The following is a 27,051-nucleotide window of genomic DNA, read 5'->3' on the forward strand; positions in this document are numbered from 1 at the left end:
CCCTGCAGCCCCTCCCCCATTCTCTGTCCCCTCCCCCCCCAACCATCTGCTTTCTCATCTGTTCCCAGGACTCTCCAAGCTCATTCCAACCTCAGAGCCTCTGCCCAAATGGAATGCCCTTCCCCCAGTCTTCCCATGCTGCCAGCCTCCTGCTCTCAGGTCTCCACTCAAAAGTCACCTCCTCAAAGAGGCCTTCCTTGACTGCCTGCAACTGCACCTCCCCTCCTTCCCCTTCTTCTGGCTTATTTTCTTTGTGGCGAGTATCACCATCGGCTTCCTTCATTTATTGGTTTACTCCATTGTTATATTTCTTCCCTCTGGCATCAGTCAGGGTCCTTGCAAAGAACAAAACCAATAGTTTTTCATTTTATATATATGATATATATTATTAATCATATTTTATGTTAAAAATCATATTATACTAATTATATAACGTGTCATATTATATATTTACGTAGAGATTATTTGGGTCGCCTGGGTGGCTCAGTTAGTTAAGCGACTGCCTTTGGCTCAGGTTATGATCCGAGGGTCCTGGGATCCAGTCCTGCATCGGGCTCCTGGCTCAGCGGGGAGCCTGCTTCTCCCTCTGCCTGCCACTCCCCCTGCTTGTGCTCTCTCTCTGTCAAACACATAAATTAAGAACCTTTTGAAAAAAAAAATTATTTATGTTTGTGTTACTGTATTTATTAATTTACACATTCTTTATTAATATATATTATACAATTATTGTACTTTTGTGTTATACAATTATGTGCAATTACATATAATTTTATATATAATTATAGATGTCTTTTACATGTAATATATAGACTATATTATATGCCTTCTATATTATCTTGTACATGAGTTTATTTATTTTGAGAGAGTAAGCAGGGCGAGGGCAGAGGGAGAGGGAGAATCTCAAGCAGACTCTGTGCTGAGTGCAGATCTCACGACCCCGAGATCATGACCTGAGCCGCAATCAAGAGTCAGACGCTCACTCACTGAGCCGCCCAGGCGCCCGGAGTAGGTGTATTTTCCACGCACAGGACTTACTCCAAGGCAGCGGCTCACACCCCGTGGGGACAGGGACGGGGACGGGCGGGTCTGAAATGCACGGGGCAGGCTGGGGTTGCACGCTCTGGTGGCACCATTGGCCGGAGGCAGAGTTACTTCTTCTTCGGGGAAACCTCGATGCCTTTCGGTGGCAGGAGACCCACATTGTCGCGTAGAGTGTCTTTTCCTTAACGTCCCAGCGTTGTGGATGTCCGTCTACCAAACACCTTGATAGCAACACCTGGATGGTGTTTGATCGACTAACCGTGGCCAGGGATCTGTCCTCACTCCGCACAGGATGGGGATGTAGCCCAGAGCCCCAACACCCAACGTGCATTTGTTAACTGAGGGAAAAGGAGGTGCTAGTTCTGTTCCCATTTTACAGAGGAGGGAAACCGGCTCAGAGCAGGAAGGGTACCACCCACGTGAGTTGCACTGCAAAGTAGAAGAGTGGGACTGTGCTTCCAGGTTCTCTCAGACATCCGCTCTGTCTCCCTGGGGCCTCAGTTTCCCCGTCTGCACCGAGCAGCTGGATGCTTTCCCCACCTGGACGTTTCAGCTGCCGCCGGGCCACGTTCCGCTTGGTTGTGGCTTTACGTGGACCCGTCCAGGGTTGGGAAGCTGAATCACATCCTGATAGGAACCAGACAGCCCGGGCTGCAAAACAGTGCAGATTCCTTCCGGTGGGGGAGGGGGGAGATGGTGGCAGGACAGGGGGTCCAGAGGACCCCTGGCTGGACGGAGGACCGGGTGCCCAGGCCCATGGATTTTTCCGATGTCCCACTGGGGTCGGTGCACGTGAGCTGAAAGAGCACAAGGGGGCGGTAGAGAGCAATGACTAGAATCAGCTCGCCACTGGGTGGTTCCTACTCCCCTCCCCCCAGGGAGTCCCAAGGCCAGCCTCAGTTTCCTCCTCTGTGCAGTGGGCTCCTCCCTGCCTGCTAGGAGTGCTGTGAGGAGCAAGTAAGATCATGCCATGAACATCCCGAGCCGGCACGCAGGGAGTGCCCTGCCCATGGGGTAAGTTAGATTCCAGACCAGGAATTGCAGCCAGAGACATCAATGGGCGCCGGGCAGGCAGTGGACATGCTAGAAGGAGCCAGAACAACATTCCAGCACCCAGGGGAGCAGGAGTGGCCCACAATCCGCTCCTGGTGGGTGGCTGCCACAGAGGGCAGGTCCGTGGTTGAAGAAAAGACAGAAATCCAAAGCTTTTGTGTCACGTCTCTGATTTGACAGCAAACCTAAAATGTTTTTAAATGCTGCGTGGGCAGGACAAAACTAGAGGTGGCGCCTCCACCGTCAGTCTGCAGTTTGGGGTAACCTGGCAGGTGGCGGGTGTGTTTCCGGGGCTCCGGGGCCCTGAACTCCTTCATGAGTCACCCATGTTGAGAGCCCCAGACAACAGGGAGCAGTAGGGACACGAAACGGGCCTGTACATTGGCTCGTCAGCCCCGTCTGCCTCTTCTGACTTTATTCCAAGCTTGTTTTTCTTTTAAGTGAGGGAAAATTCCCGGAGCGTGAAAGCAACGGTCTTAAGTGCACCACTCAGTGGCATTTGGTACATTTACGATGTTGTGCAGCCCCCACCTCTCTCTAGTTCCAGAACATTCCATCACCCCAAAATGAGACTTCGTCCCCCTCGGCAGCCACTTGTTACCCCATCTCCCCACCCCCAGCCCCCATGAGCCCCCTTCCCGTCCGTGGATGAGCCTGATCTGGACGTGTCACCCACGTGGACTCACACCCCATGTGGCCTTCCGTGTCTGGTTCCCTCTCTGAGCATCATGGGCTCAGGTCCGTCCCCGGGCAGCGCGTGTGGGCGCCGCACTCCTGCTTGCGGTCGATGTGTCGCGATCTGTCGATGGGCATTTGGAGTGTTTCCACGTTTTGGCTGCTGTGAATCATGTCGCTATGAACACGGGGGTGTGAGCTTTTGTGTGGACACGTGTCTTCACTTCCTGTGGGCCTGTTCAGTGTGGACCTTTGAGCTGCATGGGAACAGAGTGAGGTCCCATTCTTCCCTTACCCCCCAGACCCTCCACTGCGCCTGGGGGGTAGTGGTTGCTCAAGGAACACTGGAGGTTTGATGAGTGGGAGGAAGGGGAGCAGAGGAAGAAGGGCACCAGCCTTGAGAGGAACAGAGGCAGCGAGGGAATGAATGGTTTTCAAAAGGAAAGGAAAATGCATTCCATCACTCCATGCCCTCCTCTCCTGAACAGCTCCCCATTCAGCCCTGCTGGCGCTGCTGGGTCACAGGGGTGAATTAGCACTTTCCCGAGTCAGCATGCCCTGAGCTAGAGCGCTCCGCAAAAGTTCTGCCTCGTTGACTATTTCCCGGGAGCAAAGGAGCTGGAGCGTCTGGGTCAAACTCAGGCAGCGTGAGCTTTCGCTCCCAAAAGTGGCCTGGGCATTGCCAGAAAAAAAAAGGTCTTATTTTGGGGCGCCTGGGTGGCTCAGTCGGTTAAGCACCGACTCCTGATTTCGGCTCAGGTCATGGTCTCAGGGAAGTGAGATCGAGCCGCGCGTCAGGCTCTGTGCTCAGTGCGCAGTCAGCTTGTCCCTCTCTCTCTGCTCGTCCCCTGCTTGTGCTCGCTCTCTCTCTCTCTCTCTCAAATAAAGAAACAAAATCTTTAAAGAAAAAAAAAGTCTTATTTTGCAAATCCATGCTCAGCCAAGGATTAAAAGGGGATAAATGCATAGTTGGCAGCATTATTTAAAAAAACAAAACTTTTGGGCGCCTGGGTGGCTCAGTGGTTAAGCGTCTGCCTTCGGCTCAGGTCATGATCCCAGGGTCCTGGGATCGAGCCCCACATCGGGCTCCCTGCTCAGCGGGAAACCTGCTTCTCCCTCTCACACTCCCCTTGCTTATGTTCCCTCTCTTGCTGTATTTCTCTCTGTCAAATAAATAAATAAAATCTTAAAAACAAAACAAAAAAACAAAACTTTACCTTTTAGAAGTTTTAGATTTACAAGGGCACCTGGGTGGCTCAGTCGGTTGAGCGTCCAACTCTTGATTTTGGCTCAAGTCATGGTCTCAGGGTCAGAAGATCGAGCCCTGCATCGGGCTCCACCCTTAGTGGGGAGTCTGCTTCTCTCCCTTTCCCTCTGCTTCTCACCCCCCACCTGTGTCTCTCTCTAAAAAAAAAAAAAAAGGTAAATAAATAAATAAAAGAAGTTTTAGAATTACAGAAAATTTGCAAGAATATTACAGAAAGTTTCCGTATGTTCTGCATTCAGCTTGTCCTATGATTAACATCCTGTATTAGAAGGGTTCATCTGTTACAGTTAATAGACCCATGTTGAAACATTCTCAGCAAAGTCCACAATTTATTCCGATTTCCTCAGTTTCCTCCCATGTCCCTTTTCCGTCCCAGGCTCCCACGTGACATGAGGTCATCATGTCTCCTTTGGTTCCTCCGGGCTGGGACAGTTTCTCCGACTTCCCTGGTGTTTGATGCCTCTTGACAGTGGTGCGGAGGACGGGGAAGGGGTTTTGTAGGAAGCCCCTTCCTTGGATTTGTCTGGGGTTTTTCTCATGGTGAGACCGGGGGGATGGGTTTAGGGAGGAAGACCCCCGAGTCAAGTGCCCCGAGATGGCATCAGGGAACGTGCCATCACCATGGCTTGTCACTGCGGACGTTGGCCTCGGTCCCCTGGCTGAGGTGGGTGGTCAGGTGTCTCCACTCTTGGTCACTCGCTTCCCCTCTGCATGCTGGGGCTGGAGAGGGACACTCTGTAAGCCCACGCTTACAGAGAAAGGAGTCCTTCTCTGTCTCCTTGATGGCAGAGAAATCGACATCATTATTTGGAATTCTTCTGCACAGAAAATTTGCCTCTTTTCCCTATTTATTCATTCATTTATTTACATCTTTATGGACTCATAAGATGTATTTTGTTGCTCGAACTGTTCCGGCGCTGGCCATGGAGAGCTCTTCTGGTTGATCACTGTGTTTTCTTGACAACTTCTTGCAGCATTTAGTAGCCAAAACTCATCAGAGACCACGCTGTGCTGGGCCACCCCTGAAAAGTACTGCGTATATTCCAAAGTGAAACTGTGTGACACGGTACTGCATGAGACCCTCCTTCTCTCTGGGCTTTGGCCTTCTGCATCCAAAAGGAGGAAAGAACAGCTTAATATCCACGAGACCATCTGAAGGGAGCCCTCCGGCACTGATGTGTTATGATTTTCTGTGCCGACGAGCAGGTGCGTTCTGTCCCAGTCACTCCCCAGAACTAACCGAGTCTTGTTGCTATTTGTTTGCACCCTGCGCTCCGGTGGCTGATGTTTGCGCTCGGCCGGGTCTGCAGGCCACTCCAGGAAGAGACGGGGATGGACCCACTTGGCAGCCCCACGGAAGACACGTCCTGTAAGTATCTGCTTCAGTGTGCAGAAATGGGCGCACTGTTTCCAGATCTCGCTCTGCCTGAGGCTGAGACTATAGACATGTCAGAGGCCATACCTCCTGGGTGGAGTGTCAGGGAAGGGGGTTGTTCTGCCCGGAAGCCTGGAGGGAAAGCAGCCAGGGTGGGTGAGAGACATGTGGGCCTGGTCACGAGGCTGGCATGTGGTGTTGCTATGTGTCCTTGAGGCTGGTTGTTCAGCCTCACTGTGCCTCCGAGTCCTTATCTATTAAATACAGGTAGTGAGCTTCCTGCCAAAGGGAGCATGCAAGGACTTAATGAGGTGACATGTATAAAGTGCCCAGGGGTTGCCAGGCATAAAGTTAGCCCTGGGAAGGCTCTGTTGCCCTAAGCACTCAGGAGGGCTCAGGGCTCCAAGGTTCCAGAGGAGCTGTCCTGAACGTGTGTTCTTCTCCGTGGCATCTCCTCAGAGTCCTGCTGGGGGCCCCCCTTCTGCCTGCATTTCCCCCTTGTGGCTCATCACAGTGCCCACCCTTTCTGAGAAAAGACTGACCAGAGAGGGACAGCCACATTCTTGACATCACACAGCACTGAGAGAGGGGTGCATCCCCTTTGGACCCCTGTTTCCTACTTCTGTACAATGAAGAGTGTGTAATAACAGTACCCCACTTCCTAGGTGTGGCTGGTTGAATAACAGCCCCCAAAGATACTCAAATCCTAACCCTGGAATCTGCAAATGTCCGCCCACATGGCCAAAGGGACTTTGCAAAAGAGATTTATTGAGTTAAGGAGTTGGAGAAGACGTGATGATGAATTTTATGTGTCCACTTGGCTGGGCCACAGTACCCAGAGATGTGATCAAGCATTATTCTAGGTATTCCTGTTGAGAGTCACTTCTTTGATGAGATTAACATTTAAATGAGTAGACTCTGAGTAAAGCAGATTGCACTCCATAATGTGGGTGGGCCGCATCTAATCAGTCAGGGGCCATTAAGAGGAAGAAGACTCAGGTGTGGTTCATCCTGGGGCAAACCCTCTTCAGCTGTGAACATGTGACACTGGACAGGTTATCTGCTTCCAACATATGATGGTGGGACAGGCGTGGGATAGACATTACCTCTGCCTTGCTTCCCTGCTGGGGAGAAGTGCTGTGCGGACACCCCCAGGCTCCCTGTCACCATGCTATGACCTGCAGCTCTGCCCCCTCCGGGAGAGGGAGCCCTGCTTCTACCAAGCACCCCTGACTCACCACTCCCCACCTGCTGTGCTGCCCTCACCAGCCAAGTGGTCCTGGCAGTCACCGCCTCAGTGTCCCCATCTGTAAAGTGGGTGACGTGGCTTGCCACACCAGGTCATGGTGAGATCTAGAAATCATGTCATTTACCTCCCAGTGTCTCATGAAGCAGTCACCTCTGACCCGTGGCTTAGGGCCAGAGAAAGTCAAAGAAAATAAAAAGTGAGGAGCTGGTGCATGTAATTGTGGATTGATGAATGTCTTCATCTGGTGGGAGAGGGGCAGGGCTCTCTCCCTGGCTCGCTATTTTGTCCTCACCGTCCTCCGATGAAACTGGGGGTGACTTCCCAAGGTCTCTGGAAGAGTGCCTCTTTCCCTCGAGCTGGCTTGGGGGCAGCAGGGGGGCACTTTCCTCGAAGGGAAGGTAATCTCCGTCAACCCCGAGGGGCCAGCTCTGCTCAGCCCGCTGAGGGATCGGCTCCAACCCCTTGGGGGCAGCCCCGGGGCAGGTAGGGAAGCCACTTTTTACAAGGAGACCAGAGTCCCAGCTCAGAGCGTCCGGGAGAAAGCAGTTCAAACCATGAGGCATGCCCACCCTGACCAGCTCCCGAGAGATCCGGAAGGACCTGCACCCTCCGTGCCTCAGTTTGCTCACCTGGTGAAGGGGATAATAACAGAACTTGCCTCGCATGGATATTGCAAAAATGAAAGCACTTCGCAGAGGGCTGGGCCCACGTGGCGTGGTGTCAGTTATTAAAGCAGCGGACATACGGAGAGGTGAAAAGTAGCATGGGGGGCGTTCTCTGCCGCCCGTGTCCCGAGGCAACAGATGATCAGATCCTGGTGGGTCCGGAGCCGGGCAGGGTGCCCAGGGGGCTCATCCCGTGTGAGTCCCATCTGGCAGATGGTAAAAGTAAGTCAAGCTTAGAGAGTCGAGGTGTCTGCAGGGTGGAAGTTTCCAGCATTGAACCCTGCCTGCCCCAAAGGATGGCCTCTGACTTCTCACCATTCCACATGATGGGGCGACAAAGAAAGGGGACAAAGAAAGAACCAGCGAAGGTGATTTTGTCCCATTTTCCACACAGCCCCTCCCAACACGTTGAACTTCAACGGAGCTCATCGGAAGCGGAAGACACTGGTCGCCCCGGAGATCAACATCTCCCTGGACCAGAGCGAGGGTTCCCTGCTGTCTGATGACTTCCTGGACACTCCCGATGACCTGGACATCAACGTGGACGACATCGAGACCCCCGACGAGACCGACTCGCTGGAGTTCCTGGGGAACGGCAATGAGCTGGAGTGGGAAGGTGAGGCCCAGGGGCTCAGGTGGGGCAGGGGCTCCCACCCAGGGCGCACAGAGCAGCCCAGAGAGTGCCCGTCCCCTGCTGCTTCGCCGCATGCGTTCTTCTTGTGGGCTTGAGGGTTTTTCTGGGGGGACGTGGCTTTCGCATGGTTCTCAAAGGTGACCCGGTCCAAAGTGAAGTGCCTGCAATGATTGCACAAGTGTGTGGGGAACATTGTGCAGGAGCAGGTCCTGACTGAGGTGCGGGGCAGGCGGCGGGGACACGGCAGGGGAGGTGGTGCCCGGCCCCATGCGCGGCCCTCGGCAAGACAGACGCTAGACGACGAAACACAGATGCACAAGCTCGTTGCCGTGGTCATCGGTGCTCAGAGGAGAGCGGGGTGAGGGCTTGGGACGGGGGGGGTGGGGGGGCTCACCTGAGGGGCGGTCCTGCCGCAGGGGTCACGGGGCCATGCCTGGGGACGTCTGGGGCTGTCACACTGGGGGTGCTCCTGGCATTGACAGGAAGGAGGCCTGCTTAGCTCCCCCACCAGCACCCAGGACGCTCCGAGTTTTCTGCAGTGCCAAGAGGGAGAAGGATTTATTTGTTTATTTTTTTTAAAAGATTATTTATTTATTTATTTATTAGAGAGTGCGCAGGAGAGAAACAGCATGAGAGGGGAGAGGGTCAGAGGGAAAAGCAGGCTCCCCGCTGAGCCGGGAGCCCGATGTGGGACTCGATCCCAGGACCCTGGGATCATGACCTGAGCCGAAGGCAGACGCTTAACCATCTGAGCCACCCAGGCGCCCTATTTGTTTATTTTAAAAAGATTTTACGTATTTATTTGACAGAGAGAGAGAAAGAACAGGAGCAGGGGGAGGGGCAGAGGCAGAGGAGAAGCAGGCTCCCTGCCGCCAAGCAGGGAGTCCGATGTGGGACTTGATCCCAGGACCCTCGGATCATGACCTGAGCAGAAGGCAGACGCTTCACCGACTGAGCCACCTAGTCGTCCCTGGTGTTACCTCTTTAGATGTTTGCTGGTATTCAGCCACGAAGCCACCTGGCCCTGGGCTTCCCTGTGCTGGGGGGTTTCCATCACTGATCCGATTTCCCTGCGTGTTCAGAGGCTCTGGGTCCAAAACCAACAGAGTGCTCTGGGAGGCCAGCAAACGGGAGGCCCCAGAGGGCTTCCTGGAGAAGGTGGCATTTGAGCTGGGCCATGAAGGGAGAGTAGGAGGGGCAAATGGACGAGCAGGGCCTCTGGGCAGGGAGAAGTACATAGCCAAGTGTCACGGGAGGAAGAGGAGGGTCACACGTCCACAGACAGCAGGGGAGAGGGGTACCGGGCGGGAGGCTGGGACAGAACGTCTGGACTCAGGCGTCCCTTCTGCTCGCCCTGGCCTGCTTCCAGATGACACCCCCGTGGCCGCTGCCAAGAACATGCCCGGGGACAGTGCAGACCTGTTTGGGGATGGTGCAGCAGAGGATGGCGGTGCCACCAACGGACGCCTGTGGAGGACAGTGATCATTGGAGAACAAGAACACCGAATTGACCTGCACATGATCCGGCCCTACATGAGGGTAGTGACCCACGGAGGTGAGACCGCACCCGTCGGGCTCCGCCTGGCTCCCGCCAGCCAACTGGAGGTCGTCAGAGGCCCTCTCTGAACCTCAGTCTCTTCATCTGAGCCACAGGGATGTTAAGTCCTCATCCCCGGGGGCGGGGGTGGGGAGGGCAGGCACGGACCGGCTGGGCGCACACAGGGGTGCCTGCGAGGGTGGCCGGACAGCCCAGGGCTTTGCTGACTCCCCCAGCCAAGGCGCTGCGACTCAGAGCTGTACCCTCCGGGAAGGGGCCTCGCTGGCAAAGAGGTGGGCACCTGGGCCAACTCAGAGCGCCAACCACTCCCTGGCCGCCTCTCCCCAGGGTACTACGGCGAAGGTCTCAACGCCATCATCGTGTTTGCTGCCTGCTTCCTCCCAGACAGCAGCTCCCCCGACTACCACTACATCATGGAGAACCTCTTCCTGTAAGTGGCCCGCCCGCCCCACGCCCACGGTTCCCTCGGCTGCAAGAACCGCCCATCCTCACCCCCGGCACGACCCCGGGGGGAGGGGCGGTAGGCAAGTGCGACACCTGAGACTCGGGGAGGTTGCGTCACCTGGCCGGGGACACCCTGCTACAGCTGGGTTATGACGGGGACAGACACGACACCTGGAGGGTAACAGAAAGGGCCTCCGTAAATCGTGATCACTCCGGTGTTTGTTATTAGGAAGGTTTCCCTCTTACCCGGTGGGGCTGGGCTGCCAGGTGGTTCAGAGGATGACCGACCGGTCAGAGCAGGAAGAGGCCCCAGAAAGCAGGGAGCCCCCCATCCCCCCCACTTACGGGGGGGAAGTAGAGGCTGAGACAGAGGAAAAGATTTTTCTAAAATTGCTCAGGGAGAGTCGGGGCAGGGACGGACCCAGACGCCTCCTGCCCAGTGCAGTGGACTGTCCACTGGGGGGTGCGTGTTCCCCAGCTGGATCTGGGGCTCTGAGATCCACCTGTCAGGATTCGCGGAGACGCTGGATAAGGTCATGCCTATAAAACACGTGGTGCCTAATAAGTGCTCCGTAAAATTGTAATTCTGCAATGGTTGTGCCCACTGACACTGATTTGGGGTAGGCTGGGCTTTACATGCACCCCCACCCCGAGTTCCCAGGACGCCCCCCACCCCGCACCTGAGGAGGTGCCACAGGTGTTCAGTCGGGGGGACTGGGGCTCCCTAACTCTGGCCCCCCCGCCGGGTCCCCCCCCCGCCGTCTCCTGCACCTGTGACCAGGTACGTCATCAGCAGCCTGGAATTGCTGGTGGCCGAGGATTACATGATCGTCTACCTGAACGGAGCCACGCCCCGGCGGAGGATGCCCGGCATCGGCTGGCTGAAGAAGTGTTACCAGATGATCGACAGGAGGTGCGTGGTGGGGCGGGGCCGCTGGGGGTGCAAGGGCCCCGGGGCCCCCTGGAAAGCGGCGTGGTGGTCAGCCCGCCAACCGATGACCGCAGACGGGCGGTTTGAAACCCACAGGCATGTTTGCCGTCCCGGCTCAGGAGGCCAGAAGCCGAGTTCCTTCTGAGGGCCGTGAGGGGGAGTCTGTTCCCCGTGTCTCCCGGCTCCTGGGGGTCGTCGGCCATCCTCGGCGTCCCTCGCCCCATCCCTGCCTCCGTGGTCACGTGGCCTGTCCTCGTGTGTCTGTGTCCAGACACCTCCTCTTTATAAGGACCCCAGCGATTGGATTAGGGCTCACCCTGCCCCGGTGTGACCTCGTTTTAGCGAAATACATCTGTGATGACCTTATTTCCCAATGTCCCGTTCTGAGGTCCAGGGGGGTCAGGACTACAACATAGGAATTTGGGGGGAGATGCAGTATGACATGACCACAGCTGGCGGTCAGAACCAGGGCGCCCCGGGAGATCTTCCAGGAATTCGAGGCAGCATGGCCACGCAGGCAAGAGCTCAGACTCTGAATGAGGTGGCAGCGGGACTAGACGTCAGGGTGGCCGCCCATAGACTCCGCGATGGGGCCCAGCTTCGCAGCCCCTCCTCCTCCGTGGAGACTGGAGATGAGCTCAGGGGGCAGAGGCGCCCGCTGGGAGCACAGGGGACGCCGCCCCTGTTAGCTCCTCCCTCCCGGGGGCTTGCTTCCTCTGCTTCCCCTGCAGATTGCGGAAAAACCTGAAGTCCCTCATCATCGTGCACCCCTCCTGGTTCATCCGCACGGTGCTGGCCATCTCCCGTCCCTTCATCAGGTAACGACGCTGTGCCCTGTGCCCTATGCCGGGCCTCTTCCCGGGTTATGTGCGTCTCCTGTTTTAATCTGTATTTTGCAGCATCTCTACCATGAATATGTATTGTTGCTTTATTATTTTTTTAAGGTTTTATGTATTTATTTGTCAGAGAGAGAGAGAGAGAGCACAAGCATGGGGAGCATCAGGCAGAGGGAGAGGGAGAAGCAGGCTCCTCGCTGAGCAGGGAGCCCAATGCGGGACTCGATCCCAGGACCCTGGGAACATGACTTGAGCAGAAGGCAGACGCTTCACCGACCGAGCCACCTAGGCGTCCCTGTATTGATGCTTTAAACCATTTTCAATCCCATGTGTTGTTATTAAGGGACTAGCACAGGAAAAATACTAGCAAGAAGCCCTCCCATAGTAAATGCTGGATACCTTTTCACGTTTACAACCACGACCTGAGAGGCTGATGCTGTCGCGAACCCATTTCACGGAGGAGGGAACTGGGGCTCAGAAGGGTCAAGGGACTCAGCCGAGGTCACGCAGCCAGGTCGCTAGGCCACCACAGTCCCCCCAGAAGTGAGCCCAGCTCTGTTCACTCCAGCATCTGTGCGGGGACCCTGAGGATGCCAGGAGGGTCTGAGCCCCTCCCAGCAATAATGTCACGAGCCGTGTGTGTTGGGGGTCCTCGAGACCACCCTCAGCTGTGACGATTCACCGGAAGGACTCACAGAACTCAGAGAGGCTGTTACTGTTTGCTACAGGGGAAGGATGCAGATCGAAGGTGGAAAGGACAAAGGGGTCCCCTCCCACGGACTGGTTGCAAAAGCCCTCAATTATCTCTGTGATGATGTGTAAGAATAACAGAGGAAGTACCACCATGCAGCAAGCTCATTTTGCTCCAAGGTTTTCACAGGGATGTAGCCACACGGGGATGGAGTAGCCAAGCGGCCGACCTTAGCTTCTGTCTTCGGGCGACCCAGAGGTCACACTGATGGGATGTGCCCAAGGCACCCACCAGAGGTCACATCCTTAACACAGACTATGCGGCAGGGCTCAAGGCCCAGGTACCCAGGGCACTCAGCAGGCAGGGCATTCCAAGTGCTTACTGGCCACCTCCCACGAGCGTCAGGAATCCGTTTTTTTTCTTTGCAATGGGTGGGGTTTGAGCACTTCAACCTGCTGGGTTAATCCTTTACTGAGCGATGTAAAAGTGCCCGATATACAGATCAAGTAAAACAAAATTAGTCGTGTGAAACGCCCTAGTCGATCACATAAACCCGATATTTAATTTAATATGATTCACTGAATCGAATCGAGATCCTTCAAGGGGTGCCTGGCTGGCTTGAGCGGTAGAGCGCACGTCCAGCTCTTGATCTTGGGGTCGTGAGTTTGAGCCCCACGTCGGGTATAGAGATTGCTTACGTAAATAAACCTAAAAAAAAAAAAAGATCCTTCACGTCCACATTCCCAGTTAATGATGTGTGACGAGCTTGAGGGAAGGTCCACCCTCTGAAAGGATCGCGCTCTCAGCGTGAACAATTTGCAAGGAGGTGACCTCAGCCTGTCTGAGTTCAAGGATTTGGCAGCACCTTAAAATATTTGCATACTAGTAAAATCAGGGGAGTCTGTATGCTCATCACGGGCCGTGTGTGTAACGATGAACCCCCTGGGCGAAACGGTGAGCACGCACCCCAGCCAAACAGAAGCACACTCTGCTGTCCTCAGTATCCCCTAACCGGCAACTGACATTTGCCTCGAATGCAGATAACTCTCTCACCCGTGATTGCTTTCCCGTGAGTGAATTTTGAGGGTCTCGATTTGAGCTTTCAAAGCAAAAGAAAGAAGCAGGAGAGAAAAGTGAGCCTCCCCATTTACAAGCCGAGGAAAGCGGAGACCATTCTGGGCCCCCGGCGGCCCCAAGGGTGTGATTACAACTCAAGACGAGGCCGCTTTGTCCTGTGATGATCAGAAGGCTGGGGATGCCCCTTGCCCCAGTGAGGAGTTCTGCCTCCCAGGAACCCCCCCGACCGGCCCGCCACCGTGAGACAGGAAGCTGGCCCCACAGGCAGACAGAGCCTTGTCACTGTGGCAATTCCGACATTGGTGTCCGAGGACCGGCATGCTGGGCGTCACCAGGTGGCGGCAGCAGGTGCGGGCTCTGCGCACCGTAAAATCCTTTCTAACAAATCAGCTCGGTCCACCCTGCAAGCCCTCCGGGCCGGACGTACTCAGGTAGTGTGGACACGATTCCAGCCTGTCTGTCTGAGGCTCACTCCCTGCCCGTGGGCCCTTCTCATGACAACAGGAGGGAGACCTCGGGCTCCAAGAATAACTGGGTTTTTTTGTTTCCTTCTTATTAAAAAAAGTGGTTTGAACTGCACGAAAGCAGTTGGCGCTGCTCATTCCGCCGCACACGGCCGCTTTGTGACTCTCCATGGGGAACGTCTGTCGTGCCTAATCAGTTACGAGTGGCCTTCTGCCGAGCGACGGCTTGCTTTTTCCCTAATGGACACTGTGAACCGTGTAATTCATCACGTGTCTCCCTTTGCATCAGCCGCTGGAAAGCCGGAGCCGAATTTTCATCTCATCTCTAAAAATAGATAGGAAACGCCTTAGCACACTTTTGTAGACGTTGGGCTCTAGCTTACTTTTTTTTTTTTTTTTTACTGTTGCTCGATTGTTTTATTATTTCTGTAGTGCTGTATTCTCCAGGCCTTCTGTCTGTCATTTAGAAACATTATTTGACCTTGAAAGAAAGCGTATTTTGCATTTTACCAGACTTAGTTTAATTAAATTAAAAAAAAAATAACAGTAACCATGAGTTCAAAGCAGCAGCTGGTGACAAAGCTCGGCAGGGACCCTTCCCTTGACCCCGGTGCTGCTCTGTCCACCCCCACGAGGGCCGGGGGTAGAGGCTGGCCTGGGCAGGGACGGAGGTTTGATGGAAGGTGCTCAGGGCATCCCTGTTGGCCAGCACACCTTCGGGGCTTAGACCGCAGACCTCTCCCTCCTTCTCCTCCTGCCAGCGTCAAATTCATCAACAAGATCCAGTATGTGCACAGCTTGGAAGATCTGGAGCAGCTCATCCCCATGGAACACGTGCAAATCCCAGAGTGCGTGCTTCAGTAAGTGTCCCGCATGCCGTGCGAGTGTCCCCCGCCCCCATCCCCCACGCCCCCCCTCCCCGGACCCCTTCCCTCCCCTCTCGGATGCCTGGGGATCCAGACATGAGCGGGAGCCGCAGAGCAGAGGGAAACACGGTGAAACATGCACACGTGAGATAAGAGGGTAAGTGGGCCAGCGAGCCCCGGCCCACCGCTTGTTTTATCAATAAAGTTTTATTGGCACACAGCCACGCCCATCCATGGACGGATCCACTAGGGCTGCTTCTGAGCTACATCTGAATTTGAGTAGCTGTGGCTGAAACTGGCCTACAAAGTGGAAAATATTTACTCTCTAGCCTTTTGTAAGAAAATGGCTCTGCTGGAGGAGCATGCTTTCTAACGGCTCTGTGCAGTTGCTGGTGCTGAATCAGGCCCCCCAAAAATCTGCTGAGTCGTATCTACCAGATGCTGGAATGAGACTGTTTCTCCGTTCCCAAGAGGAAAGAGAGTCCCCGGGCAGCACATGGACCGGGGAAGGAGGGCCGTGTCTGATGCGTTTTACTTTCTGTCTTCCAGGTACGAAGAGGAAAGGCTCAAGGCCAGGAGAGAGAGGTCCGTGCAGAGGGGCTGTCTCACTGGGGCTGAGTCAGGGCTGGGGCTGGGTGGGGCCCACAGTTGGGGGGCAGCTGGTGGCTTCTGCTCAGCAGGGACCGATGACATCCACACACACGGCCGTGTTGAGGGCTTTGAATCGGACGAGGGTTCTAATCCGGTCTCCCCCACTGAATCCCAGAGTGACATTAGGCGAGCAAAAAGTTCAGTTACCGTGAGAAATCAAGACAGTGGGACCCACTTAGCAAAAATGGTGGCTCGTAGTAATCATGATAAAATTAAGTTGTCCCTTGACAGAGGGGACAGAAGCTCCAACCTCACCCCGGACAGACCCAGAAATGCCCCTTCACTAACTTTCTGGCTCAGTTTTCATCCGTGGCATCACCATGAATGGCGGTCACAGGAACCTCGGGAGTATTCCAGTCCCGCCCCACCCCCCAGAGCAGGGCAGGGCCAGGATTCCTGACCGCATCTTACAGCCCGGGGATCCAAGGCTCAGAGAGGGCAAGGCACCTGCCCAAGGCCACACAGCAAGTCTGGGAGAGGGTTGGGGCTTTCTGTCATTGCCAGGCCCTGTGCCTGCCTCAGGGGAAACAGGTGGATAAGAGAGTCGTGGTCCAGAGGGCTCCTCGAATGGCAAAGGAGAGGGACACCTCACCAAGTAAGGAGAGCGGGTCCTGCGGCAGGGTGGGTGACGTGGGCGGATGAGCCACATAAGGAGCAGAGGGTGTGGTAGCCTCGCACCGTGTCCTTCAGTAACGACGAGCCGTGGGCCGCACGGGGGGCCCAGGGCCGGCAGGACGCACCAGCCCAAGCCTTCTCCTCTACCCTCCCTCCCCTCTCCCTCTGCCTTCCATCCTGTCTTTCTCTCTCTTTTAATGTTTTATTGTGGTAAAATACACACAACATAAAATTCACCATCTCTGTCCCTCTGTCTCCCCGGATGGTGCCCACCTCCCCGGCCTCCCAAGCCTTAGCTGTGGAGGGAACAGAGACCGGCCCCGAAAGCCCGAGTCAGGGCACAGGGCGACAGCGTCCGCCCGACGAGGGCCGCGGGACGAGGGCACGAGGTGTCAGGGATGACCAGCTGAGACAAATGTTCAGGGTCTCTCCTCCCCCGTCCTGCCCCCACTCATGCCCCCTTCCGCCGTCAGTAACCTCCGGGGGATCTCTGCGCCCTCGTCACCCTCGCTGTCTCCCTCTGTCCCCAGCGCCAGGCCGCAGCCAGAGTTCCTCCTGCCCAGGTCCGAGGAGAAGCCAGAGGCGGCGCCGGCGGAGGGCAGGTGGGTGTGCGGGTGACCGTGGGCGAGGCTGCTGAGCCCCCGAACGGCTGGTAAGAGCAACCACAGCGCTGTCATGACGGGGACTGGGAAAGCGGCGGGAGTGGCCAGCGTGATGCCGGCTCCGTCGTGAGTGCTCGGGATCGGGGTCCCTCTTCCCTCCACCCCGGGCCGTCCCCATGGGGACACCGCAGAGGCCAGCAGTTCCATTGAAACCGTCGGGGCGCCTGGCCGGCTCAGTCAGTACACAGTGGGACTCTTGATCTCCGGGCTGTGAGTTCGAGCCCCACGTTGGGCTTAGAGAGGACGTCAAAAAAAATAAAGTTTTTAAAAATAAATAAACAAACTATCAGTTGATAAAACGTAAAAGTCCGCTCCTCTCCGGGGCTCGGCTGCCTGCCCGGGGCCGTGGGCCAAGCCCCTGCGTGGCTGGCCCCAGCCCCCCTCTCTTCTCCCGGGGGGCTTCTTCACGGAACTGAAATTCACATGCAACAAACCGTTTTTTAAGTGCACTTTCCGGGGGCCTTTAGGGCACTGGCAAAGCTGGGCATCCTGCACCACTCTCTAGGTCCAGAACGTCACCCCAGAAGGGACCCCATACCCGTTAAGCGTTGTTCCCTCCCCTCCTCCCCTTTTCTTTCTTCACACCCAGCAAGTCCTCTGGCGCCTCGCCCTGGGATGGGTGGAAAACACAGCCCGGCTCCAGCCTTCTCCCCACCACCCACCTCTGCCCCGCCCGGCCCTCCTCCTACATCTGACCCTCGTCATAGCCTCCATCTCCTGCCCTCGCGCTGCCACCGGGAGGCTCGGGCTGCCCGGACCCTGAGCAACCTCGGTGGTCTCGGCCCCTCGTCGCTGGACCCCGCCTGCTCACTGGTTATGCAGCAGACACGGGCCAGCCCTTACTTGTACCAGATGAAGATGAAGCCGTGTCAGCCCTGGTGGGGTTCTCGGCCAAAAGCCAAGGCCCCTCAGATAGACAAATCATGCTAAGACATCTCTCTTCCACAGATCTGCTCCAGGTACAGAAGATCAGGAGACGAGGTGAGTGGGACGCAGAGCCATCTTGGTGCCTGATTTTCCAGATGTCCCACGTGGAGCCCGCCGCATGAGAACCGCCCCACGATCCACTGTCTGGGGAGTCAGAGAGGCATCGGCTACTGGGACTCCAGGGTCTCCTCTGTGGCAGGCAGCCTGTTCTTGCACAACTCCAGGGGGCGCCACTGCCATGAGGCCCCAGAGCTAAGCCACATGGCGGCCCTGACTGAGACGCCGGCCTGGAGCCAGGCCCCGTAAAGCCCGGCTATTTATTTTTATTTTTAATTTTAAGTAGCCTCCATGCCCAACGTGGGGCTTGAACTCGCGACCCTGAGATCAAGAGTCGTGTGCTTTACAGACTGAGCCAGCCAGGGGCCCCCAGCCCGGGCTGGATTACTCAGCCACGGGTACACTGTTTGCCCACGGCCAGTCTCAGGGTCCCCATCTGTTCCAGATGCCAGGAAAAGCCTGTGTGTTGGGGGTCATGGAGACCACCCTCAGGTTCAGGTTTGCTAGACGGACCCACAGAACTCGACAAAGCTGTTGTGCTTACAACTGTGGTTTGTTGGGGTTTGTCAGAGAGACAGCACACACAAGCAGGGGGAGCAGCAGAGGGAGAAGCAGGCTCCCCGCTGAGCGGGGAGCCCGATGCGGGACTCAATCCTGGGACTCCCAGATCATGACCCGAGCCGAAGGCAGACGCTTAACGACTGAGCCACCCAGGCGCCCCAAGTGTCTGACTCTTGATTTCGGCTCAGGTCATGATCTCAGGGTCTTGGGATCGAGCCCCACATCGGGCTCCTTGCTCAGCATAGAGTCTGCTTGTCCCTGTCCCTCCCGCTCTGCTCCTCCCCTCACTCTTTCTCTCTCTAAAAATGAATAAAATCTTTAAAAATAAAATAATTAAAGACACAAAAGAAGAAACTGTAGGAAGCAATGGATGGATGGACAGACAGAGGTGTAGGTAAATAGATGGCGGATGGAGGGACGAAGGACAAGGGGCTGCTTTGAAGCTTCCCTCTGGTCTGATTGGAGGCGCCAGCCCCAGGGCCCATTCTGCTACGGCACGGAGGGAGCGGTCCCCTTCAGAACCACACCTGGAAGGTGGGTGGCAGGCAGCAGGTACCCCTCTTGCTGCTGAGGACCCCCAAAGCCGGATTAGATCATGCTCTTGGATTCCACACATGGATGCATTCCCCGCTTGCTTTAAAAACAATAACAATGACCTGACCTGTGTTTATCCCTCTCTAGCCTGTCCTGAGGTGACGAGAATACAGAGAAGGACAAGAAGAAGATTCCAGATGCCAAGAAACCTGTCAGACGCCCTCCGGCCCTGGACCTCATCCCCGCCTCATCCTGAGTCCCCGTCTTCGGAAGATGCCAGTCTCCTCCATCCATCTCTGAAACCCAGCCTCCTTTTTAGCTGCTTGAAAATATTTTGTTTTGTTTTGTTTTAAACAACGCAGTAGTAGTGTGTTCCAGAAAAGGACCCGGTTCTCAGCCCTCCATCCTTCCACGCTCATGAGCTCATGGCCAAGAAGAGCAAGAAGCTCAGGGCATGGCCCGGGTGTCCTTGATGGCTTCAGAGACCCCCTCCCACTGCACAAAGTCCTGATTCAAGACCCTTCTCTTGCTTGTCACCTGGCCCACTTTGGAGCCACCGATGCCCACCAGCTCCCTGGCCGGATCTGGATTCATTCTTGTGCCTTTTCTCCTAGAAGAGCCCCTGCTGCTCTGGGCATCCGGCCTGGAGGCTCAGCCCCCCACCTGTGCCATGCCCCCGGGAACCTCCCAACCTTCCACCTCCTGGTTTTTCATCTGACCAGCTCCCCCATCTCTTCTGGTACCCACCTTCTTTGGGAGCATCGGAGCCCACAGCACCAGTGAGCTGCCGATAATTACCCCAGCCCTTCAGTTATAAAACCGCCCCTCCCCATCTAGAACATTCTCAAGCCCCTCTCACATGGATGCCACACCCCAGAGCAGTCCTGGTCAATACCTCCTACTAAGGGAATGAAGTGTCCCCACTTTCCTGATTCCCCCCATTGCAGGGTTGGGATGCGCCCCTCAGGCTCCCACCAAGGGGAAACGGGCTCTGAACTGCGTGAAGGAAGATACAGGGTATTACAGGCTTGAGTATTTGGAAGTTCACTTGGAAAAGGAAATTCCTGTGGCCTGGATGCTGTGGGGACCTGCAGTCAAAGGCGGCAAGTTGACCTTGGACAAAAGACAGACTTCTCTAATGCGGCCCAAACACCCGTCGGGTGGCCGCTAGAGGTAGTGAGTTCCCCATCTGTGGAGGCATTTAAGAAAAGGCTGGGAAGCGCTTGCAGAATGTGGTCCTCTGCAGTCTCCTCCAATCTTAAGAGTCTCTATTTATATAAATCTGAGCGAAAGTTGACTGGGCACCTTCTCCGGGACCCTCCTACTGGCTCTGCAGCTAGCTTCTTAGCGGTCAAGATTCATGCGCGCTGAGTATGAGGCTCTTGGCCTCAGTGGCAATGTCAAATGCCTCTCGACCTGGGACGTCAGGTGTTTGGAGGTTATTCCAACAGTGGGAAGGAGCCAGTGGTGTTTAGTGCCGAGGAAAAGGAATGCCCAACATTTTGCTGCGCTGGAGAGGGTCCTGCACGTCAAGGAACTGCCCCACCCCAAACACCGGAGGCTACCACGTTGGAAAATGATGAGTTTCTGAGCGAGCTTGGGCACGCATCTTCTGCGGCACAGCACTGCCCCAGGAAGGTGGGGACGCCTGGGGGCATGGGGGGCTCTTAAATGTGTGTTTCTGCCGTGTTTCCCGAATGCCGAATAAAGGATAGGACCTTGTTGGGGCCCAGGTGTGTCACCTGCAGCCTGAGGCAGCAGAGACTGGCAGATGGGCCTCTTCCAGGCTGCCCTCCTAGAGACCCTACCCCCAATCTGCTTGGGGCCTGCCCCAAACTCCAGGCCTGGGTGGCCGGCTGTCCTGCCCCAGGATCAACACGTGGACCCCAAAGCTGCAAACTCCCACCTTCATGCATGCAGTCGCCGCCCGGAGGCTGGAACCTGGCTGCAAGCTAAGGGATAGGAACTGATGCGGTCTACCCCGTGCCAGTTACTGAGCGCCCCGGGAGGCGACAGAGGGACAGGAAGCAGCAGACCCCAGCCTCCCGCGCCCCCCCCGCCGGAGGAGCCTGCAGGCTGCACAAGAAATTGCAACGGGGTCCACCTGGCCCAGCGTGGCCGGCCCGCCGCCCCTCTGGACCACCAGCAGCCGCAGACAACAGGCAAGCGGGACCCAGGACCCCAGCTCGGCCGCGGCAGCCCCTCTGGGATCAAGAGAGACCCCGGGGGTGGGGGCTGTCCCCAGGCGTGAGAAGTCCCAGTGCACAGCTCCATCCAGAGGGGGCCGGCTGCCGCCCGCACCTCAGAAGCGGCTTTGCGGAAGGCGTGTGTCTCCGGGGCGGTCGTGGCCAAAACGCAACGGACCCCGGACCCCGGACCTCGTCGGAAAGGGACGCTGGGTTTTCGTCCCGGGACACGGGATGCGTCCTAAGTCGTAGTTCACACGCCCATCCTAACGACAGCGAATTTTGTGGTTTTTAAAAACAAAACAATTCATTAGGATTACTGTCATGATGTTCAGACATCGTTTCCATGAGCTTTGGGGGATTTTTATGTGGAAATAAAGAAGCGGTGACTGAGAAGGGAGGTTTGTTACTTTTGTCCACTTCCCCGAGGTGTGGCGCTGGCCTTGGGCCGGGAGCAGACGAACCGGCCTGAACTCCTGCCTGGCGATCTCGGGCAGGTGGCCCCAGGTGACCTTGGGCGACCTCAGATGACCTCGGGCAAGCGGCCTCGGATGACCTCCCGGTCCTGTCTGGAATCAAACCTAGTCAGCAGGTGACAGTAGTAATAATTTAATAATTATATATATGTTATTATTAATATTACTGAAAGAGAAGACTCTGTCTCTCTCTACACTCACACCAACACTTCCCACACCGGACTGGGGGAGGGGTCCCCACGAGCGACTCTCCGGCTCCTGGCGGCCACCGGCGGGGTGTCCTGCGACCTAACCAAATCCTGACACCGCGCAGAGTCATGCACGGACCCCACAGGTTAAGGGCTCAGCCCCGCGCGTGTGCACGTCCCCACCTCAGACGCCAGTCCCCAGGAGCAGGCCCCCAGGTCACCCACACTTCTGTCCCAAGTGGCCAAAAATCAGGACTTCCCTCAACCTTCCCCCAGCAGCTCACAGAACTCAAGAAAAAGGTTTACGTGCTTTTTACCTGATCATGACAAAGGATCTAACTCAGGAACAGCCAGCAGGAGAGATGGGGGCGGACAGGGCGTGTGCGAGGGGCGCATCCCCGAGCCGTCCCATCACCCACCGGGGGCGTCCTCACCTCTGGCCGTTGGTGATGAACCCCACCCCCAGCCCTGCCCCTCCTCGGGGGTCCGCTGGCCGCCAGCCCCAGCTTGTGGCCTTGGCTTCCCAAAAGTCCCCCCACTCGCATAAACATAGGTGGGACTAAAGGGTGCGTCACAAACAGCAAAAGATGCCGCCTTCATCTTGATGGCTCTGGACCTGTTTCAGGAACTGAGGACAGAGGTTCTCCCTCTTCCCACCTAGGGAGTCCAAGGGTTTAGGAACTGTCTGCCAGGAGCTAGGACTGAGACCAAGTGTTTCCTTCTTGTGACGCATCACAACATCACATAGTAACAGTCGGAGTCCACGCCCCACCCAGCACAGTGCCCGTGTGAGCAAGGGGAGGCGACACGGCCCGCCCAGGGTCACACAGGACAGTGGGGGCTGTGCCCCACAGAGGGACCCTCGAACCGTCCTGCCAGGTGCAGGAGGAGCGTGCGCCCAGGACAGAGGGGCCAGGAGAGGTGCCCGGCCCCGCAGGGCTGGCTTCCCTGTCCTGGACGAGGTGCCCCTTGGGGCAGGGTGGGCTGCATAGGGGCACAGCTGAGGCTGGGGTCATAGGTGCCGCTCCAGGTCTGGGGGTGATGGGGCCACCCATTCTCCCCACCCCACCAAGTCTCTGATTACCCTGAGGGGTTTCTGGAAACCTGACCCCTTCGCTCATAAACTCATGCACCTGTTCATCTGCCGGCTCTGGGGGTCCTGCAGGGTCCTGCTCCCTCATGGGGCCCCCGGCCTGGCGGGGGCAGCGGGGGGAGCTTGATCCAGGAGACCAGGGCCTCCCTGGGGACCAGGACGAGGGGCCAGGCCCTGTCCCGGAAAGAAGGGTCCTCTGATTGGAGACCCGATGGGGAAGCCGCAGTCAGCCCGACCAGCGGGTGGGTGGAAGGCGTCCCCGGCAGAGGGCCCGGCCCCGGGCAAAGGCCTGGGGGCCGGATCAGCCGCATTGGTGTTAGCGGGACCCAGAGCTGTGTCGACCTGGCTTCTCTCTCTCTCTTCTAAATTTACCATTAGTGGCATTTTAGAACATTCAAACATTGTGCAACCATCCCTACTATCTAGTTCCGGAACATTCCATCTCCACCAAAGGGAAACCCTGTCCCCGGGAGCAGTCACTCCCCAGGCCCTGGCACCTACTAACCTTTCTGTGTCTGTGGATTTACCTGTTCTGGACGTTTCCCAAAAAGGGAATCGAACACTCTGACACGGGATGGTCACCCTTCATGACCTGTGGGCTGTCTGGGGACAAGTGGGTCGCACTGTGTGCCAGGCGAGCAGACCCCAGGAGGCCTCCGAGGAAGTTCTTGCCACTGGAATTGGGCCAGAGGTCGCTCCCTGGACCAGCGTCCCCGCCCGCCGCCCGCCACGTGCCCGAGGGGGCTCAGAGGTCACAGGGGCAGCCACGCTGGCAGTCCAGGAAACGGAGGCCCGGAAGGGGCTGCAGGGGGGAGGAGGACACAGGCGGGTCCCTTGTTCACGCAGCACCTCTCCTAACCTCTGCACCGGCTCAGTCCCGGCTGGAGCCATGCGCGGAGTCCTTAACGACTAGCTGACCTGATGACATGCTCTCCGTGTCCCTCGGCTGTGTTGGCCACTGTGGTCCTGCTGGCGGAATCAGGGGAGGGAGGTCACAGAAGTCATGGGGGACACACGCCGCTTTACAGCCGCAGGAAGGCGGCTCGGTGGACGGAGAGTCGGGGGGGGGCGGGGGGGGCGGGCTAAATGACTTGGCAGGATTCTTGCTGAAATCGGGGTCCTGGGGTGGAGCCCAGGGGTGAGACCGGTTGGAAAGGAGCTCAGAGGTGGAGGAGACGGCCTCCGTCCGCAGCCTGCGGGGAGGTGACAAAAGGGGGAAGGACTTGCGACCGACCACGTGTGGGGCCCACCGGACAATCCAGGAGACCCTCCCCAGCTCAGGTCCTTAACCTAAAATCCTGTCTGCGGCCTGCAGGGATTGGGGCGTGCACCTCCCTGCGAGCCCTCTTTCGGTCTCCACAGGAAGGGACAGGACTCTGGGGAGCGGGGGCTGGGGAGGCCTCTGGAGGTCACTGTCTGGGGCTCCGTCTTCGAGTTCTAACAGCTCCCTCGCACTCGTGGCCTCAGTTTCCCCATTTGTCCCACCTAGGGGCTCGGTTCGATGATCTGCTTTCGTTCCTCTTTCACTAGCTCCTTCCCCACCATTTAGGGGGTCCCTGCCTTGTTGGGTACCAGGGACACAGTGGAGAATAAGACGCACCTGGCCCTACCTTTGTAGAGGGAGGGGATGGAGGAAGCAGAAAGACTTCCTGGAGAAGGGGACGTCCAAGCTGACACACAATGGTTTAGGCAAAGTAGGCCACAGGGAGGAGGCTTGGGTAAGACCAAAGGGGTTCTGGCAGCTCCTTCTGCCCATGGCCCCAGCCTAGGGTGACGTGGGTGTCATTCATCCTTGCCCATCTCCCTCCCTGCTGTCCCAGATCCCCTCGGCCTCTCCAAGGGCCACCTAAGGCGCGTGTACCAGGAGCATAAGTGGGAGATGGAGACCAACGGTGTGGAAGTGGGTAAGCCCCTGAGGGACATGGGCCAGCCCCTCCCCATCTGGGAGACCTGGAAGTCCCTCTTCCAGTCTCACTGCCAGTACCTCTTGCTGTTAGCCCTGGAGGCCATCCTGGTCCAGCGGTGCGACTCTGCAGGTCAGCAGCTTCCTTCTGACTCAGCAGTCTGCCCATTTCCCTGGGAACTGACCGCCTGCTTCCCGACGGCGTCCCGGACCCGCTGTGTCCCCAGGGCCCCTGGTTTTGATGTACCTGAATGGCAGGAGGTCCCGTGAGGGGCGCTTCCACCGAGTCCTGGAAGACACTCAGAACTCGCTCCTGAATGACTCCCAGATGGGGCTCGGGAGCAGAACTCAGTCCTGTTTTCTTAACCACAGGGGTCCAGCCTGTGGTTCCGGAGGCACCGAGAACCCTGGGCAGTTACCGTCTCCACCGGTCGGACCCATGCTGATGTGACCCTGGGGGCTGCGTGGGGGTCTTTGGGGCCTCAGTTTCCCCAGAGAGGAAATTCCTTGTGAGCTTTCAAAGTCAGCGCAGAGTGGCCAGGGGCAGGGGCTGGGAAGTCAGCCAAGCCTGAGTGTGCCCCGGCTCTTGGCCGCACCCCACATTCACCACAGCCCCTGCACCTCCTCTGTGATTGGAACATGCCTACGTCATAAGGTGACTGGGAAGCTTTCCTGGCCCGGGAACCACGTCTCCCTGAGCCCTCCCCAAAACCTGGTGGGACAATTTCTCATTTGCAGCCATTTCACAGCCGGGGAGACTGAGGCTCAGAGATCATCAGTGCCTTGGCGAAGCTGGAATTTGAACCTGGCTCTCCCCAGAACCATCCTCTTTGCCCGTGGGAGCCTGGAGCATAGGGGGGTGGGGGGGACAGGGTGCCCCTTGACCTGAGGGCGATACCCATGGCCGGCTGTGCACCTGAAGCTGCCCACCCCTCTCAATCCAGAAGGGCGGGAAAAATCCGCAGTCCAGACAGGTTTGGACAAAGCCAGCGAACTTATGGAAAGGTTCATCCACGGACGGGAAGGGGGCTTGTGGGTGCCGACGGCTGGGGAAGGGGAGGTGACACCGCTGATGGAGACGGGGTTTCTTTTTGGGGTGACAGAATGTTCTGGAACTCGATAGAACTTGTGGTGGCCCAACACTGGGAATGCACCAAATGCCAGTGAATTGTTCACTTAAAAACAGCTAATTTTATGTGAATTTCACCTCAACCAAAAGAAAAGGGAGGGGAGATCAGGTCTGGGCGGTGGCATGATTCCGGGAAGGAGAGCCAGCCACAGGCCTGCGTTTGCAGGGGACGGGCCACAGGTGCAGTTAGGGCCTGCTGCATTTGCAGTCGGTGGGCGGAGGCGGCAGGGCGGGGACTGTGGGTGTCGGGACCCCCGCCCCCTCCTCCCCATCTGCCCCAGACCCACTGCCCCCCAGGCTTCCTGCGGTGGGGTCTGAGGGGTATGCTTTCCAGGTGCTCCAAGGATCCCTGCCCCTCACCACAGAATGGGCCGGGCCCCAATCGGTCCCACGAGCTCTGCCTGCCCTCCCCTGGGTTTGGGGTCCCAGTCCCCTGGGAAACTGCTCACTTCCTCCACTGCGGCCTGGAAGCCTCCCGACTGGCGGGGCCTCTCGGCCGCTGGCCCTTCTAAACAGCCTTCCTGCCCCCAGAACTCATGCAGCTTAGCAAAACCCCGCTGCCCTTCTTCGCTCCTGGGGCCTCAAGACCCAAGCAGAGCAAGACCCAGATGAGGCGGAGCTAAGTGGCCGGACAGGCGGGGGCAGCGGAGCTCGGAGGATCCCATGCACTTGGCTTCGTGGGCCCCCCATCTCCCACCCCCACCCCCGACATGAAGACACAGTCCACGTAGGGTGACGGACCTGTCCCAACTTGCCAGGAAGTTCGCAGTCTCAGCACCGGAAGTCCTGCATCCCCGGAAATCGCTGAGAACCAGGCACATCGGGGGGTGCTGGGTCACCGCATGCGTGGCCCCCCGGGGCCACAGACGAGAGGTGGGAAGGCCTGTGGGTCACGGTCAGCAGGGCCTGGGCCCCAAACCCACTCACCACCCACGCGCTCTGCGCCTAACGGCTCAGAACCCTGCGTCCTTGTACACTTGCGGGATTTGAATCTGTTAAGTCCTCACGTCAAACAAACAAAAATCAAAATCTTTCAAAAGACACTCTTATGAACTCAATCGTGTCCCCCCCAAATTCATATGTTGAAGCCCCAACATCCCAGGAGCTCAGAATGTGGCTGTGCTTGGAGGGGGCGCCCGGCTGGCTCAGTCGGAGGAGCGTGCAACTGGATCTCGGGGTCGTGAGTTCAATACCCAGTGGGGAGTAGAGATGACTTAAAAATAAAATCCTGGGGGCGCCTGGG

At 57.1% G+C, this 27,051-nt stretch overlaps 1 protein-coding gene across 1 annotated transcript in view; it reads left to right on the forward strand.

The window, feature by feature from the left end:
* The window catches only part of ATCAY (ATCAY kinesin light chain interacting caytaxin), a 30,629-nt gene extending 9,214 nt beyond the window's left edge, over nt 1-21,415 (forward strand). The window contains exons 3-13 of the mRNA XM_006738720.3: nt 5,347-5,405; nt 7,720-7,941; nt 9,329-9,514; nt 9,845-9,947; nt 10,743-10,874; nt 11,624-11,710; nt 14,722-14,820; nt 15,376-15,411; nt 16,623-16,694; nt 17,703-17,735; nt 18,981-21,415. Of these exons, the coding sequence (XP_006738783.1) occupies nt 5,347-5,405; nt 7,720-7,941; nt 9,329-9,514; nt 9,845-9,947; nt 10,743-10,874; nt 11,624-11,710; nt 14,722-14,820; nt 15,376-15,411; nt 16,623-16,694; nt 17,703-17,735; nt 18,981-18,990 (1,039 nt within the window). The 3' untranslated portion in view covers nt 18,991-21,415. The remainder of the gene's footprint in view (nt 1-5,346; nt 5,406-7,719; nt 7,942-9,328; nt 9,515-9,844; nt 9,948-10,742; nt 10,875-11,623; nt 11,711-14,721; nt 14,821-15,375; nt 15,412-16,622; nt 16,695-17,702; nt 17,736-18,980) is intronic.
* Nucleotides 21,416-27,051: the final 5,636 nt, after the last annotated feature.

Source organism: Leptonychotes weddellii, chromosome 1 (genome assembly GCF_054177405.1).
Source record: "Leptonychotes weddellii isolate Sample4059 chromosome 1, ASM5417740v2, whole genome shotgun sequence".
NCBI lineage: Eukaryota > Metazoa > Chordata > Mammalia > Carnivora > Phocidae > Leptonychotes > Leptonychotes weddellii.